This window comes from Lemur catta, chromosome 19 (genome assembly GCF_020740605.2).
Source record: "Lemur catta isolate mLemCat1 chromosome 19, mLemCat1.pri, whole genome shotgun sequence".
In the NCBI taxonomy this organism is placed as follows: Eukaryota; Metazoa; Chordata; class Mammalia; order Primates; family Lemuridae; genus Lemur; species Lemur catta.
Genome location: NC_059146.1, coordinates 2,970,162 through 2,989,410, shown reverse-complemented (window position 1 = coordinate 2,989,410; position 19,249 = coordinate 2,970,162). Strand labels below are relative to the sequence as shown.

The window sequence follows — 19,249 nt, the reverse complement described above, 5'->3', positions numbered from 1 at the left end:
GTGTAACTTTGGTCAAATTACTTAATTTTCCTATACCTCAGTTTACTTATCTATAAAATAGGGACAATGATGGTACATACTTCATATTGTTGCTTTATGGATTAAGTTACTTAATACTTGTAAAATAGTTAGAATGGTTCCTGCTTTGTAGAAGTGCTTAATATGTATTAATTACCATTATCAAGAGTCCAGGATAATTTTCCAGGCTTAGTAGGTTCATGTGAATCTTTTTGAATACTTTGGTAATCTCACTGCTACAGATTTCTTAATACTATTTTCCCTACTTCTAATGTTCATCACCTTCCTACCTAGATTATTATCCTCCTGCGAGTCTCATCTCAGAGGCACCTTCTCTTCTCTGTTACGTTATGAGATGGGATCTCATCTTCAGGGCCTTATTTTGGTGCCACTCACGGTCAATTATGACTTCGTGCAGACAGTTATCTTTTCATCAATTACCCTCTCCATGAAATTTCTGAACATTCCTTGAAGTAATAAAGTCAATCTTACAATTTTAATAACCTTTCAAACTTCCTACTAAGTTTCTTTGCTTTTACAATGCTCTCAGTAAGCAGAGATAAACTGATAGATCATATTTTTATTTGATTATGTATAAACTTTAGTGTAAAAACTCTTCTTATTTTATATCATCTACTTTAACTAATTTTATTGCTGATATTTATATATAAAGCACTCATAACAGTGCCTAGTACATTGTAGGTGCTCAATAAATAGGATGATGATGATGATGATGATGATTGTTATAGACCTGCGGTCCCCAACCCCCCTGGGCTGTGGACTGGTACTAGTCTGTGGCCTGTTGGGAACTGGCCACACAGCAGGAGGTGAGCGGTGGGTGCACAAGCAAAACTCCCCTGTGTTTACAGCCACTCCCCATCTCTCACATCACCACATAAGCTCCACCTCTTTTCATATCAGCAGCATTAGATTCTCACAGGAGCACGAACCCTACTGCAAACTGCATGCGAGGGATCTAGGTTGCGGCTCCTTACGAGAATCTAATGCCTGTTGATCTGAGATGGAGCTGAGGTGGTGATGCTAGCGCTGGGGAGCAGCTGCAAATACAGATTTTCATTAGCAGAGAAGTTTGACTGCACAATAAATGTAATATGTTTGAATCATCCTGAAACCATCTCCCCCACTGTCCGTGGAAAAATTGTCTTCCATGAAACCAGTCCCTGGTGCCAAAAAGGTTGGAGACTGCTGCTATTGGCTAAATATGTGTGTCCCCTCAAAAGTCATATGATAAAACCTAAAACCCAACGTGATAATATTTGGAGGTGGGATCTATGGGAGGTGATTAGGTCATGGGGGCAGAGCCCTCGTGAGTGGGATTTATACCCTTATAAAAGAAGCCCCAGAGAGCTGCCTTGCCTCTTCCACCATGTGAGGACATAGTAGAAGGCCGTCTTTGAACCAGGAAGCAGGGCCTCGCCAGACACCAAATCTGCCAGTGCCTTGATATTGGACTTTGCATCCTCCAGAACTGTGAGCAATATTTCTGTTGTTTATAAGCCATCTAGTCCATGATATTCTGTTATATCAGCCCAAACAGACTGCTGCTGCTGCTGATGAAGAATACTCTTCTTAGAGATTGGCTTAAGATGGCTGGCTAGGGACACTGGACATAATAATGTAAATTAATGCAACCATTGTGATAAACAGTAGTGGGAGCTCTCAGAAAACCAAAAATAAAACTTCCATATGATCCAACAATCCCACTACTGGGTATTTATCCAAAGGAAAAGAAATCAGTATATCAAAGGGTTACCAGTACTCACATGTTTACTGCAGCACATGTTTATTCATAATGGTAAAGATATGAAATCAACTTAAGTGTCCATCAGTGGACAAATGAATAATGAAAATATGGTATATATACACAGTGGAATACTATATGGCCATAAAAAAGAACAAAATCATGTCATTTGCAGCAACATGGATTGAACTGGAAGTCATTATGTCAAGTGAAATAAGCCAGGCACAGAAAGACAAATATCACGTTATCATTCATATGTGGGACAGAGAGAGTAGAATGGTAGATGCTAGAGACTTAGTAGGGTGGGTTGGTGTTGTGGGGGAACAAAGGGAAATTGGTTAATGGGTACAAACATACAGTTAGAAGAAACAAGTTCTGATGCTTGATAGCAGAATAGGTGACTATACTCAGCAAGAATATTTTATATATTTCAGAGTAACTATAAGAGAGGACTTGAAATGATGCCAACATAGAAATGCTATATATCAAGGTGATGGATGTAATGATAAATATTCAAGGTGATGGATGCCCCAAATATACTGACTTGGTCATTACATATTCTATGCATGTAACAAACACATGTACCCCATAAATATGTAAATATTATAATTAATAAAAAAGGAATAAAAAAGAATACTATGTTTAAAAATAACCAGTTTTTTCCCCAAGTAGAATACCTACATAGAGTCAGGGCATTATGCTAAAAGATTTGCACTCATTATCTCATTTAGCCTTCAATAACCTAAGAAGAAAGTATCATTTGTCCTCATTTTAAAGAGAAATTCAGGCTCTGAGTGGCATGGGGTAATCACAAATCCTGGCTTTCCTAGGTCAGTGTTGGTTTACACTTGTTGTCCATAGGTAATTATTAACAGTGCCCTCTTTCATTCTCAAGAGTGTATGTTTGAACAATAAATTACATAATCACTCTAGAGTTAGTTAATGCCAATGTAACAGATCCTATAAGTGGAGAGGTTGTAATTAAAAACTAAAAGTCAACCCCAAAGCTCTAATTCTAGGGTAAGTCCATGGAAAAAACACATATCCCATTGCCTCCACACATGAGTAACGCACAATATGAAATTTAGAGAGCTATAGAAGGACCATATACAGATTGAAACTTTGTTAGAGAGGTAACGCAGTCCAGCTCTTTCTCAGAATCAGAACCAAGAGAAAATTAGCAGGAGGGAAGATGGGGGAAATTCTCTCCATTTTTTCTGTCAGTTCTTACAGAGAAATCTCACAACTAGAAGTTATGTGAATTTCACTTGCATAATGAAAATCCCAGTATCAAACAAAAATACTACTGTATATTTATCATATTTGATTATGCATAATGAGAATTAATGTAACCCCTAATGTCCTGGCATTAAAGAAGAAAAAAATTATTACAATTTTGGGAGATAATAGTAAAATAATAAAAATAGCACTTAGCATTTATAGTATTTTACAGTTTATGTGTCACTTATACCTGAGCATATATTTACATATGATATATCATCTCTTGACACTCGTGGCTCCCTGAAATAGAGCAGAAATTATTATTTCCATTTTGCATGAAACTGAGAATCAAACAGGTTAAATAAGTCACAAGATTTATACTTGAGAGTGCAGATTAGGATACAACATCTTCCTGACATTTTTAATTGATTTAAAGTTGTTCAAATATAACTTGACAGAAACACATTCAAGGGAAAGGTATTTCAGAGGGAAAACCGAAATTATACACTCCAGATGTACAGTGCCTGGACTTAAAAGATTGCTGTTGTGTACTGCCCCCTGGACATTGATTTTAAGTATGAGGTTAATTAAATATTAAAACTAGAAAATACTATTGTCAGCATGGGTCTCACACTGCCAGAGAACAGAGTTTAATTTGTTGATTTCACATCTGGGCTACAAAATACTGGCCATCACTGTCAGATCAAGCGAAATGCTTTTCAACTGCAGATCAGCGTAGGCAACACAAATGCTGTCTCAGCACACCTTAGCCACTTTTTATAGCTGGTTCATATCAGCTCCAAAACTCAGGAAACTGCTGATTCTGGGAAAACTTATGAAATAACTCTAGATTCTCCTCTCTCCTCATACTCTTTTCTAAGCTCTGTCCCTTAACCAAACCTGTTCTCTCATTCACCCATTCATTCATGCTCTGGCATCCATACAGGAGTTGAAAAACAACGTTATGTTTGCTTCTCCCAGGGTTATTGCATTTCTGCAGGAATTGAAGCTGAAGATATCAAGTCCTAATGCTGAGATTTCAAGCTGGTGGCTTCTCTGTTAGCCTCAAATCACCTTCTGTAGGTGCTCCCTACCTACTGTACCAACAGAGTCCCCTATCTTGACTTCAAAACTAAGCTCCACTCATGTGAAACTGAATAGAAGAAGCATATTGGAAAAGAATAAAGGCAATTGCTTTGTTTGAATTTTGCATCACATCTCTGTCCATTTTGCAGAACCAAAGGTACTATATAGATCCTTTAAGATGTAGAGAAGCAGGATGGTGACTATGCAAATACATAATTCATCAAGTTAAATTTATGTCTGATGACAGCGATTTTGAACACAATAGAACAGATGCCATCCTGTAATATCCTGAAAGTCACTTCTTTCCACAATTTCAGAAAACCAGGTTATGAAATTCCTTTCAAACTTCATGACAACACAGCTTGTGGGGTGTTTCCCAAAGTGGTGTTTACGTAGGCAAAGCAGACACGCACCAGGAACTCACCAAGGACTGAGTCTGCTTTTTCAGTTTTGTGAATACATTCTACTCTCCAGATTTTTCATCTTGCCCTCCTCTCATTCCCAACAGCACCACTTCCAAAAATCAGTGCTTGCCACATGAAGCCAGAGGTTCTAAACTGGCCAACATTAACCTTCACAGTGAATCTTCTTTTTGTCATCAGCCCCAGCTCAGTTGTTGGTTTGGGATTTTTGTTCTCCCAAATTTTGGGAGGGGAGAAGAAGGATGGAGAGGTAGTGATGTCAGTGGGAAGAATCTTTCATCACCATTTAATGTGGTAGTTAATTTACCACATTTACTGGTTACAGTAAATTACTGTGTGGATGTGGAGGTTTCAGACAAAAGTTTACATTTTAAAGCAAACGTACCATGTAGCAGCAAGGATATAATTACAGAAAAGGTGACCAGATAGGATAGATGGATATAGATAGATATACATATATATTATATGTGTATATGTTTCTGGATTAAAGATATATTTGACCTTCTATTTTCATATCCTGTAAAGTCCTGGGTTAGCTTTTAAAATCTAAATTTTCTTATTTAAAAACCTCTACAGATTGGCTGAGGAGCCACTTTCCATATGCTACATTTTCTGTTTGATTTTTCTTTAAAACTGGCATTTAAAAATGCCATTCACTCTGTAGTCATCAACAAGTTATTCTTTAACAATTTCTTACATGTGTCTAGAAATATTGATAGTCCAGGTGCCAGTAAGATGACATTTGAAAAATAGAAAGCAGCACTTATTTTTTAAAGCAGATGAAAAGTCATATATATATATATATGTATATATGCATTGATATTTGCCATGAAGTGATTCTGTGTCTGTGAAACTGGCTATACCATATGATGAAGCTGTTTCTATGGAAACAGCTCATGATCCATGGTCAACATAAAGGAAAATTACAGATGAAGGTACAGGGTAGACCTGAGAGGGAAACTATTAATTTCTGAAGTTAAATATGTAAATGTTATAATTACCAATGATTTTTCGACTTGAAAAATTCTTTTATAATCCTAATAAATGCTATCATTAAGTTCCTAAAATATGCTAGGAGCTATGTACAAAATATAAAGAATATAATCCTGAACTTCCTGCTTACATAGTTGAGGGGGAAGGTAAGGTGAAGGAAAACCTATATTGGGTCTTTTGTCTCTTAGGAGTCTTGATTTGCTTATATGCCCCATACATTCTTCCTCCAGAGGGATTCTCTCTGCCACAGCTGCAGAAAAGACTCCATAGAAGAAATACGATTTCCTGTGGGTTTTGGAGTAGTAGGTAGGGTTTGCAGGTGGCAGGAGGGAGAAACCATGGCTGCTGACATGAGAAAATGTTCTAGGTACAGGTAGCATTTCAAATGAACGTCATCGAACTGTCTCCATGGAAACCAGAAAGCTATTTCTCTTGGTTAGAGAACTGTGGTATCCTTCCCTTGAAAATAATAAATCATAAGAAAAAGATCTTTCCATGAGTCATGGAGGGTTAGAGTAGGCAGAGATCCTGAGCTTTCAGCAAATCTATTCCTCTGCTTTCAGGAAGGATCTCAAATAAATTCCCTCATTCAAGTGGATTCACTTCTAGCAACTTCCCTGATTAATCCATTCAGCAACAAGAACAAGGCATCTAACCTCTAATTTTTCCTGTTGTATCTGAAGAGGCTTCACCCATGCTCCTTTCTGGTAGACACAGGGAAGGAACAGCTGATTGCTAGCAGCTACCTAAGAGCCCTCTTCTATTTGAATCTGTTAATATTTCTCTAGCTGCTTCTCTGTCTTCTTTCTCTAAAACTAAACAATACAATCCGTGAATAAGACTTTGCTTAAATAGATTTCCTCTTTCCAGAAGACCATTTCGTAGGGTACGGGGCTCTGTTGAATTCTTGTTTAAAATCATATCCAACAGGCCTTTTAACGTTTCGCAAAGCTCCTGGGAGTCACTTTCTAATTTCCTGGCAGGTGAGCTTGGTTTCTCGGGGCATGCTGTCAGCCTCGCTTGCTCTGTCTGTTACACTCGGTCTCATCTCAGCACCAGATACACTCTCTGCAAGAATCACACTGCTTCATGCAATTGCCCATGGAAACACAATGTTCCAGAAGGACTCGGAATCACTTTAAGGATACAGTAGAGAAGAGAGCAGATGCTGTGTCAGTGAGTTTCCCACACATCTTTTTTTCTTACCTATAGGTTTTATAAAGGCAACTAAAACAGAATACAAAGATCACTGCTCTGGAGGAATTTGCAACGTGTATTGTATCTTATTAGGGTCTAGGTCCTCCTAGACAAATAGGCATATGACTAGGGATAATTAAAGTTGACTTTCTTCCATTCTCTTATTTGTCCAGCACCCTTTCTCCCTATCTCTAACCAACCCATTTCAGCCACCACCTCCGTGGGCCCCAGGATTTATCTCTATAGAACGTGCCTTATTTGTGAGCAGAATTAGAAGGTGCACCAAGGAGCTAGACCATTGATTCCAATCTCCAATAGTCTACCTAAATGCTTCCACAAGTAGCTTATAACAACACACTGTAATCTTTTTTCTTTCTGAAAATATGTCCACCTTAGCAGTGAAAGAGGGGATGTCCCCTCCCTCAGCTCCCTCCCTGTGCACCTGGTGCCACATACGCTGATCATTCAATGAGGGACCTCAGAAGGCATTCAGGACTCATGTCCTCTCTAGCCCCCATCGTCCAGCCAGTCACTAAATCCCGCTGATTGACCTCTGTTTGAATATCATTTTCCTTACTTTCCGTTCCTACGGCCACTGCACTACATTAGGCATTTATCATCTCTCATCTGGACTTTGAAATAGCTTCTTCACACTGCCCCCAGTTTGGCTTTCTCTACTCCACCCTCCACATGGCTGCAAGAATCTGCAATGTGAAACACAGTGTCTGTTCAACCATTTGTCAGGTTTCCTGCATCTCTAGATTAGGATCCGCTTCCTTAGCACACACATCCCAGCACCGTTTCTCTGTCTGTGTGGATGTGTGCGTGTGTATGAATTCTATTTTTAAAATGAGAGTACAGAGCACATTTATAAGACTTTTTTAAACCAAAAACTCAAAGGGGACATATAAAGAATAGTAAGTATCCCTCTAGAGCACATTCCTAGTCTTTGTTTTACTTCTAAGATATATTAACTGTTACTCATTTCTTGAGTATTCTTCCAAAAATCATCAGCGCCTGTACAAACAAATATCTGTTTATAGAGAGACTTCTTTCTACACAGCGGAAACATTCAATAACACTGTCATACACGTTGCTGTCAGCACTCAGTCTGATCTCTTGACAATCCTCCCTGTGCCCTTTAAGTACCCGTAATAGAAATTACCTGTATTGCCCAGAACACTCCGTGCTGTTTTTAAGGCCCACCTGCCTATGCGTATGCCTTTCCTCTTGCTTGGAAAGTTCTTCTGATTTTTATTCTACACACAGTGGCTAACTACTGTTCCTCTTTAAGACTTATTTCAGGCATTAGCCCTTCATCATGCCCTAGAAACTCCTCCTCTGCGCTCCCATATGATCCTATACATATGTGTCTCTATCATAGCACCTACCACATAGACAAAGGCTACAGATATTTCAAAATCTTCCGGAAAGAAAAATATCCACTCCAAGATTAGAGGCTTTACATCATTTTTTTTTCTAAAAAATACTATAAACTCCACAAGGACAGTGCCCACCTCTGTTTTATTTGCTAGAGTAGTTGAATGGATGCTCTTGGAAAATTGCTCTTTAATCTTAAATTCACGGTATGACTAACAGGTTTTACTGGAAGCGTGAGAGACAGGGGAAGATACATTTGTTTATTCAGTGGAGAAGTGGCAATGAGGACTATGAGTATTTTTAAAAAGGGGTAAGTGGGCTCCCTAAAGACAAAAAAATACATCTTTCACTTTTGTCACGTGGCCATTCCTTTTTGTAAGTTTTCACCACAGATATGAGTCGGTTGTAAACCCCTTCTTAAGCACAGCTGCCAAGTGCTAAGTAATAGATTGCCAAATGCTATTAGATTCCTTCCCTTCCAATAGATAGAAGTCAAGGAACTGTATGCAATGCACGATCTGCTGAAAAGAGGAGTATTCTGGAAAACAGGATTCAGCGATCTCACGATATATGGGGAAACTATGTACTAACATTTAGCCAACTATAAATATATACCAATTCATCCTTATATCATTTCAAGTATGATTATATCATTTAAGCCCCTTACTGAAGCCTAAGTTAATTGAAAACATTTAAACCAATCATTTTTCTTTTGAAATTTTTACCTTCCTTGATAATGCAAGATTGCATTTGTGTGTGCGTGTTTTGAGGGTGTTACCCAGTGATTGGGAATCTGCCAAGACAAAAAGCATCAAAAGCTTAGAGAATTGATATTTAATGATACTCAGTTAAGACAAGCACCCTGGCTTTACCCCTCACTTCTCAGCCATGTTCATGGATGGGGTTTAGGCAAGTTGGGCAGATCCTTTGGGATGCTCAGATCTTGAAAAATAACAGTTTCTTTCTGTTTCACATCAAGTGTTGAAAAATATATTAGTTTGGTGCTAGAGGAACAATGTTCCCTGTGTGAATACAATGGACAGAACCAGATAGAAATACTTCCAATCTGGTCTTGGCTTCAGTGTTCAATATAATATACACCAGGCATCAAACAAGTCTCATTTTGAAGACTATTGATCCAATGGTCTTGGATGCTGTCTTCATGAATGTATTTAAGGAAGAAAAAGTTAGATGATAATGCTATGAGTAATTAAAACAATGACTCAAGAGGCCCCAGATTGCACACAATCGTTACTTCAATGTTCCCAGGAGATTACCATAGTTTATACTCAGTGGGAGCTTAATAAATGTTTGTTGATTGACTCACCTACCAGGAGAATAAGATAGAATAAGACACAACCTAAACAGGGAATAACATGGAGAGAAAGATTTTTTTTTCATTTTTACAGAGTCTAAAATCTTTAAAAATTTAAGTTTTTATTATAGAGTATTTGAAATGGAAAGGGGTTTAGCAACCATGTAATTTACCTTCATTTTACAGAGGAGAAACCTGAGGCCTAGAGAAGTCAAACTACTCAAGATTCAAAATCTAAATACTGAGAATATTTTATTTTTTTACTAGTCTGGCAGTTAAGAGCCAGACCCTGGAAAGAGGCTGCCTGGTTTCAAATCTTGGCTCTGCCATTGGCCAACTCTGTAGTTTCTGAGTAAGTTGTTTAACCTCTCAACCTCAGTCTCTTCCTCTCTCAGTCTCAGTCCTTCAATCTGTAATGGGGGAAAAGAAGTGCACAGCCTTAAGGATGAAATAAGCTATTAATGTTAAAGCACTCGATAACCATACTCCACACGTGGAAAATGTTCAATAAATGTTGCTATCTATTTTCATTGTATTACACACTTTAATACCCAGTCTGGTCCTGTAATCCTAAGATCACAGGCTTTCAAATGTAAACTCAAACTTTTTAAAATCTAGAGAGGCTTGCTTTAATGTGGCTTAGTGTATAAAAATATCTTTCTGTTATCTCCAGACAAGCAAAGGGAAGATTTTCCTTTCTCAGTCTCTCCAGATGGTATAATATTGTAACCCAGCACCTAAAAGAAAGACCTGGGTGATTACTCATGTAAGAGAAAAACGTATTTATATCTTTATTCAACTGCTGATATCTGTTCCTGCCTTTAAATGGCACTGACCTATTTGCTCTGTTTGCAAAGGAAATTCTATTATAACCTCAGAGAATTTACTGACAGCAGCAAGAGCGTGTTTAGGCTATTTTACAAAGCTATTGCTAGCTCCTCAGTGGGGGAAAACTGTTTGCAACGTTCTCTTTTCTGAAGAAGAAAAGTCATAGGTTTCCATAAAGCAACAGGATAGTATTGTTGAGTTGCTGTGCTTGGTAATATTTTCATAGCCATCATTTAAGATTGGCTGATTCGTAGGCAATGATACAGTTAGGAAGATTGATTATTAGTTTAGGTTAAGTCCCATCTTCCAGGCTCTTGCCTTTGTCCTGTTGCTTATCACCAATTATTGACCTGATTTTTCTTTAGAGAACAGGTAACTCTGTTTAACAAGCTGGAAATTAACTTGAAACTTAATTTGGAATTATGTTTCCAAATAATGCCATTATTTGGAATAATGCCATTCCTAGAGAAACTTTAGAGAAAAATACGCATTTCTTAGTGAAACTAGATCTTAGAATTATATACTGTAACCTTGATACTCAAAGGGCTGTCTACACACCAGCAATCAGCATCACCAGGGTGAAATGCAGAATGCCAGGCCCCACCCCACACCTCTGACTTGGAATTTGCATTTTTAACAAGATCCCAGAGTGATTCAGGCACACATTAAAGATTGGGAGGCGCTGACTTAGAGAAATGGCTGTGGAGAGCAGGATTCTAACAAGTAATTACTGTTTTGAGTTAACCACAGTGATAGAAATTAGACATAACTGGAGTGTGTACCAGAAACCTCCAGAATCAAATATTAAAATAACAACAACAGTGGAATTTAAGTGTATATTTGGTAAATTACATTTGTTTTTCTTTGAGCATTATTTATAAAGTAGGCCCATTTCAGTTTTCATCATCCTTGTTGTTAACTGTAATGCCTGTAAGAACCTTCACTGTTGCCCCGGTGCATGCATGAGGGAAGGAAGGAAACAAATGCATGGTAGCCATCTCGTATTGGGAATGGCTTGCAATGAGTTCATGCTTTGTGTCAGGACTCACTGCATGTCAAGTCTTCTAGGGGTGGTCACTTGGACCATTGTGTCTTCAAATCAGGGACAGAAAGCTGCGTGGTTGGAACTCCCACTTGATGATCAGGATTCACCTCTTGAAAAAGAAGGAATAGCTAGTCATTGGAATTTGAAATACAAGAGTTCAACTAGTTGTCTTCAGGTAGTTAATATCATGGTTCCCCAAGCTACTGCTCCAACAGAACTGGCCTACTACCACATGTGTTTTACTGGCTTATAGTAGCAGATGTTAGTGGTTACTTTAAGGACAATTTCTGGGAGTTTTTGTCTCTCTGTTTCCTCCAACTGCCTCCTGTTCATCTTTAGTCAGTCCTCTGTGTGTGTGTGTGGATACGACTTGGCAGAAATTGTTAAAAGAGAAGGCTTGAAGGGTTTAACATACAAGAAATAGAAATCATGGTAGTTTCTTAAGATGACAGTTTAGAAAATAACTGTATGTAGTTGCTATCACATGCACCATATGTCCCGTGATGCCAGAAGAAAAATCATTCCTAATTTAATCAATAATATTCTTTCCTGAAAAGAAAGGTCTTGCTCTCAAGTATTTATTTTTCCTGCAACAGAATTATTCTTCAGAGTTTTTGCATTCACTGCTCAGAACCAATGATTCTTGACTGCAGAGATCTTGAATATAAATTCTTTTTCTTTCTTAATCTGGGAAAAATATTGTATGTCCTGGAGGACATGAATCAGAAAATACTCTTGATGTGATGTTAGTCTTTAAAACAGACAATGCTATATAAACCAATCTGTAATTGTATTTTACTTAGAAAAGCAAAGAAAAAAATAGAATCTATTTTTCAGATCCATTACTTTAATGCACAATTATTGTTTCATTTTCCCAGCCATGGAATGGGTAATACTGTTAATGAATATAAATGTAAACATGAGCAATATTTTAGTAATGGATTTAACTTGCATTTTCTTAAAAGCTAGTTGTATTATATTAATGTCCATTCTGATTTTTTGTTAATTTTGATGAAAATTTCCTATTATATAACCTCAAAAGTTACTACCCATCAGGGTACTGAAACATGCTTAAAATGAAAAGCAATGAGTCCTAATTCCAGTGGACTTTCAACCCTACTTATATTATCTAAAAATCAAAGCATATTATAGACAATTATCTTATGAGCAGGTACCCAGGTAGTGTTTGTACAGAGCCCTCAATTCTAAAAATATTCCTCTTTATTTCCATTTTTCTTGGAATTATTTCCAATCTGTTTATTTTAATGCTTTGTCATAGATGAGAGAAGATAAAATAAGCTTCGAGTCCTGTTGGTACCTCTCATTAAAAAGGAGAAACAAAGGAGAATAAGTAAATCAAGGTTTATTATGTTTCAACTTTCAGTGGTTTATATTTTCCCATCATGTCTCTAACACCATTGTGGAAATGTAATAGGTATTTTAGTAGAATATATTTTTCAAAGGTTTATCAGTTGAGTGAATATGTTTTAAAAGTCAAGTGTATAAACAGGCCGTATGATTGAATCTTGAGGAAGAAATATCCAGTGGTGTTGCAATTAAAGTCAATCCCTTTTGCAAGCTTACGTATGAACTCTGTTGAACGACTGACTATACAGAGATTTTGTTGTGGTGGTTGTTTTGATTAAAAGCAACTTCCTTATTCAATTCAGTTTGAAGAAAAGCTGAAAAAGTATATGTCAATATAACTAAGAGAATTATATCTTTTTAAAAACTCTGAAATGCATGATACTCTATACAGCAAGGTAGACCACCGGCCAAGCCACTGCCTTTTGAACTTTCTCAATCTTCTCTTATTTTATAAATTATCTATGTTAATGCTCACAAGGTACAAAAATAAATTATTGAAAAGGAAAATATTATCATCATTTATTCACATGATAACAACTTGTTAAACTAATTCCTTGTCTAATTTGTCCTGTTGCGTTTGCATTGATTGGGCACGATTTGTATATGTGCATATGTTATTACATTCCTCAGAATGTTTGCAAATAGTGTGTTTTTGGTTGCTGTGTGGTATTAGCATGTATGTAAACAGATCATAATGTCAGTCTGTTAAAAATCTTTGTCAAGTCAGAAAACATTCACTGTGCATTGCTTTAAAAATTGAGTTTTTTTTTCCAGCACAACAATCTGACACATTTTAAAATAATGTTTTAAATAAGCTATTTAAGGCAAGGGCAGTTATAACTATAAAATACAGAAATTTGATAGTCATGCTTTTTATTCCAATCCTATTCAATATACTACAAATATATTTATTTCTTCCCTGATATAACCTAAAAACAAGAAAAATTCTTAAATCATAGCATATTGAAATAAAATGACACACTTAGAAATGAAATGAGAGACAATTCAATAGCCTTTATAGGTATAGAGTGATAAAAATCCCAAAAGGTTTTACTCTTTAAATTATTCAGGATGTCTAAATTTCTGCTGCCATAATATTTTTTCCCAAGTGGAATAAAAATGGAATTTTGCTCACATAGATCTAGCTGTTCCCTGGGTGGTAGATTCTAGAAAAGCAACAGGCATTTCCTCCTGCCTTACAAGAAGCAACAGTTAGAAACTCTGACAACTGGAAAACTGCTACCCACGGTGGGTGGAAACAGCCAACAGAGAAAGCGGCAGCTATGATTTCAATCCATTTTGCAACAGCTTCAAAAGAGGGGGGAAAAAAGAAATAAAAGAATTTTGACCCCTGTGAAATGAATAGATTGTGCTATTATTATCGCCCCCTTTCCCTTCCACGGTCCCTTAAATCATCAGGCTTTTTAAAGCATGCTAGGGTTTCTAGAGTAAAGCGAGGCAATATGGCTAGACCCATTTTGTTTCCACTTAGATTTAAAAGGTGCAGCAAGACAAATTCATCAACCCCCACACGGGAACAATAGGAGCCCCTGCAGAAGCAGGTTTGAGCACTTTCCCTATTAGCAAGCGGGGACTGTTGTCAGCCTGTTGCTCCTGCCACACGGTGTGCCTGAACCTGACGGAGGGCAGGGCCCTCTGACACCCGACTGCGCGCTTGGTGGCAGGGCCCCGGTGCGTCCCGGCTCGCGGACTCAGGGCCGCGGGGGGTGACGCTGTGCACCGCCCGACCACCCGTCCCGGCCGCCGCTGCAGGCCGCCCGGCCGCCGGTAGAGGGGGCCCTGCTCTTCTGAAAGCAGGGAAACCCGGCTAAAGGGAGGCTCAGACTCCGCCCCAGCCCAGCCGCCGGCGCAGCCGTCCCCGTCCTTCCCTAAACAGTGCGGGGCGCGTTTCCTCCCGAGCACCGCAGTGGCCCGTGTGCGCGTGCGGAAAACGCAACCCGGGGCGGCCGGGCGCGCGCGGAGCGGGACCCGGGGCCGGGGCGAGGTGACCGCCACCGAAACGCAGAGGGCACGCGGACCCGTCCCTTTCCCAGCTGCGTAAGCCGGGCCCGGGCCCGTCGGGAGCCACTCACCATGTTCACTTCGGAGACCATGTCTATGCTGGCCACATCGATCCGCATTCCGACGTCCACGGGGGGCCCTGCCGGGGAGGAGGGACCACACTGAGGACACATTCCCGAGTGGCCGGGGCCACCCGGCCCTGCTGCGTTCGGCGCGGGCTCCCTCCCTCTCCCCACCCGCCTCGCGGGGCGGCCTGGGCGGCCAGGTGTGGGCACACGGTGGTGCAGCCGCCGGGCACGGGGTGTGTCGGCCGGGAAGGCCGGCTCGGCCCGGGTCCGGGAGCGCGTGTGTGTCCAGGGCACGCTCACGGACAGGGCATGCTGGGTTTTTTGTTTTTTTTTTTTGACATTTATCTTTGACAGAAAGGGACCTAGGGACGGGTTACAGGTTGGGAAAAGACGAAGCGTTACCTCCGAAGTCCGGCCGCAGGCGAATGTCGTACCCTTTGAGCAGCCTGTCCACCGTCTCTTTCACGTAGGACATGTTGCTGGGCTCGTTGGCGCTGAAGGGAGGAAGTGGGAGCCGTGTTCAGGGGCAGCACGGGCTGCGAGCAGACAGAGGGGACAGGCACACCTACCCCGACACCCGGACACGCCACCCGGCAGGCAGGGGGAAACGCCAGGGCAGGGAGAGGGATTCAACGGCAGCAGCTCACCTGTGTGCACAGCAGACCATGGCGATCATCACCGGGAAAGAGAGGAGCCCCAGACTCTCTCGATTTTGTCCTGTCCACATTACTAACTCTGATTCAAGAATTGTCTTTTCGGCGAGGATTCAAGGAATGCAACTTAGTCGGCAGCTGGGCAGTAATTCCCGAATGGACCTGCGCATGCGCGGAGGGTGCTCACTACCAAAGACACCTTGTGCCTTGCAAACAATATTCCTAGTGGAACAGGCAACAGATTTCAATCCCTTTAAAGTTCCTCTTTGGGGTGCTCCGCGTCCCGTGGGCACTCGGAGGCAAACGGCCGTTCCCTGCAGGGGATCCCGCGTGCATGTGCATGCGGAGCCTCCTTCGTGCATCGGAGGCTGCTACGTGCATTTTCTTTCTGCCCTCAACCTCATTTTTATTTTTTTAAATTGGGCTTTCAGCGATCTGGCCAAGGCTGCCTGTGATTGGCATCTTTGGTTGACAGTCACAGAGGTCCTAGGACAGGGCGTCGGGGGGCGGGGCTGTTCTCTGGTCACTTGGGGAGAGGGGCTCCTGGGGGCGGGGGGGGGGGTGCAGAGCGCGACAAGGAGTAGGAAAGGGACAGAGGAAGCCCAGGAGGTATCTGAGGACTCCAAAAATGAGGTGCCCTTGGGAGAAGTCCCGGGACACCGGGTTGGTGTAGACCCGTGGGAGGCCGCGGGGTGGGGGGCAACTTTTCTTTTCCCCCACTTTCCTCCCCTCTCCCCTGTCGTCTCTCTCCGGTAAAAGGAGGTGAGGCAGGTGGCAGCTGTGGGCCGGCAGTCCTTTTTCTAGGGCCATCCGCCGCAAGCCCCACTTTTTCTCTAGTTTCTAGTAAAGAAAACCTTTTTCTTAGGTTCTAGTAAGGAAAACCTCTTTCTTAACTTGTCAGCATGTTAGCTGGCGTTAGTGACCCCGAACAGAGCTCCCTGAAATACCCAGAGAGTCTTAACCTCTGTTAGCCAATTGGGCTGAGATTATGAAGGAGCAAGCATTGCTTGAATTAAATCAAATTCAGTAAATGCAATTCCACAAATCACACGGTAGGCAGGAGGACCTGGGCTAGGCATTATTTGTTCATCTGTTAAACAGCGTAGATTAAGTCCTATATGGTAGGCCGTCTGGGACTTAGAGCTGACCTGAAGAGGGTTCCTGATCTAGAGAAATGCACAGACTAATGGGAGGGACAGACACGACTGTAAGTAAATTTAAGGTATCTCTAGCTAGTCTATATAGTGACACAAGGGTGGTTAATTCTACCAGAGAGGTAGAGATGGTTTCCGGAGGAGGAAAAACTTGAAGGAGGAGAAAGCCTTTTGCCAGAGCAAGGAGGGAGGGGCACTACAGAAAGAGGGACAGCATGTGTCAAACCCTAGGGACTTGAAAAAACATAATCTGCTTGGGTCACTGAACACAGAAATGGCTGGGCAGGGTACAAAGAGAGTGAGGGATGGGAGGCGAGGAGGATGTGAAAGGAAGTTGAGGTCACACTATAAAAACAGTTATATACTCTGCATTTAGGCTTCTGGAAATCACTGGAAGTTCTAAGTTAGGGGTGGGCAAGGTCAGATATGGGTTTTACACAGAACAGTGTGGTAGAATAATCATGATAAAAACAGTCAACATTTATCACCTGCTCATTAGGTGGCAGTTACTGTGCATGTTCTGTAGATTGTCTCATGTAAACCTTACGACAACGCAAAGGTAGTACATATTATTATTTTCATTTTACACATGCAGGTACTAAGACTAAATTAGGATAATGTAATTAGTTTAATATCAAACAGCTAATAAGTGGTGGAATCTGCACTTCAACCAAGATTCTACAGACCTAACTGCTCATCTATGCTGTGAAGTAGGGACCCCAAGGGAAATAACCAGATAGGGCAAACAACAAAAAGGAAAATGTTTATTAAAACACCCCAGGCAAAAGGAACTCAAGTTAGATAGTGTTTAGCATGGAGAGTGTATAGCTAGCAATAGGCTAGCTCAAGCTTTTCAGAACTATAGTGGAGAAATCTAATAACTGGAAAGATCAGGATTTGGGGACTTTTGGAAGGTACCTACAAATTGTGCAACCATTTCCACATGTGTAGAGTTTCACATTCTGCAGATAAGTTAATTTTATTTTCTTATTTGAGCCTCACAACCACCTTGGGTTCCTTAGTTTTCTTAAAAGGCTGTCAACTCTACCTTTTTTATTTCATATCGATTTGCTTTTATGGGTAAAAGAGAAATTTATTAATATTTAAGTTTCAGGGCCTTGCTGAAGCATAGAACCTCTCTATGCTGCACAACTCTATGCAAAAGTCACTCTGTGGAAAATAAGGCACATGGAGGTTTAGTTCATTCATTGTTTATTCATTTATTCCTCAAATATTTTTATTGAACATTCACTAGGTTCCAGACATTCTGCTAAGAGCTGTTGGTGATACGACAATGAAAAAGACAACATACACATTCCCTTTCCACATGGGATATGTCAATCAATACATCTATTGGAGGTTGCAAACTGTCAGCCTTGCCAGTCAAATTCAATTAATAAAAGAAGCATTTGATTAACTGTTCACCAAGTATTGAGTTTGTTTAATTTTCATAGCTTTTATTGGGATATACGTTTCCAGTTGGTCATAAACCCCTATAATTCTTTTTGAATAACAACCAGGATTTTAGTTAGCAGGGTCTGCTGAAGAGCTTAGATTTTATTCTTGAATTAAGGAGGACTGTCTGTGACTTTATAGACTTAAACACTGTTTTTTAGCATGCGCTAACCAGATCAATTCCACTGAATTTTGCTTTAAAATTATGCCTTCAACTTACATGAAATAGACCCTTCGAGAAGTCAGAATATATTCATTATCACATTTGTTATTGAGATGCTATAGAGGATGGGGCCCACTATATCACTCAGTATCTTATGTTCGAGGACATGTGTCAGAAAAATTTCCCCAGAATTTAGTACTCTGAAAATTATCTTATATCCTGAGTGGCTTATATCTTATGGGCAATAAGAATCTCAAAATTCATTAATTTCTCTATTTCCTTTCGCCACTGAGGATGTTAGAATCATATATACAACTTAGTTTTAGTCATTATGTAAGATGTTAGTGACCTGCATTTTGATATATTACATTTCTTCCTGATACCTTAGAATTCTAAATTTAATTTTACTTTGTCACACTTTACTAATCTAAAAACAGATATATTACACTGAATGTATACAGTATGTAAGCTGTCTTGAATAATTTTGGAACTAAGTAGGAAAGAAATAAATTCAAAATTATAAAAATAAATAATTAAAAAATTCAAAATCAGATCTAGATGCATTGTGGAATTTTTTTAATTTTTTATTTTTAATTATTATGGGTACATAATAGTTATATATCTATATAGGGTATATGTGATATTTTGATACAGGCATACAATGTGAACTAATCAAATCAGGGTAATTGGACTATCTATCACCTCAGTCATCTAACATTTCTTTGTGTTAGGAACATTCCAAATCCACATTTTAATTATTTTAAAGTATACCCTAACTTATTGTTGATTATAGTCATGTTGTGCTATCAAACATTGTTCATTCTATCTATATTTTTGCACCCATTAACCATCAGCACTTTGTTCCCCCTCCCCACTACCATTCCCAGCCTTTGGTAAGCCTCACTCTACTCTCTCTCTGTCTCTGTGGTATCGATTGTTTTTAATATTTAGGTCCCACATATGATTGAGAACATGTGAGATTCGTCTTTCTGTGCTTGGCTTATTTCACTTAACATAATGTGCTCCAGTTTCATCCATGTTGTTTCAACTGGCAGAACTTCATTCTTTTTTTTGGCTGTATAATATTCTGTTGTGTGTA

At 39.8% G+C, this 19,249-nt stretch overlaps 1 protein-coding gene across 1 annotated transcript in view; it reads right to left on the bottom strand.

Annotated features, from left to right (window-relative positions):
- GABRB1 (gamma-aminobutyric acid type A receptor subunit beta1) overlaps positions 1–15,681 on the bottom strand; it is a 232,291-nt gene extending 216,610 nt beyond the window's left edge. The window contains 3 exon segments of the mRNA XM_045532953.1: positions 14,729–14,796; positions 15,128–15,219; positions 15,373–15,681. Coding sequence (XP_045388909.1) covers positions 14,729–14,796; positions 15,128–15,219; positions 15,373–15,452 — 240 coding nt within the window. The 5' untranslated portion in view covers positions 15,453–15,681.
- Positions 15,682–19,249: the final 3,568 nt, after the last annotated feature.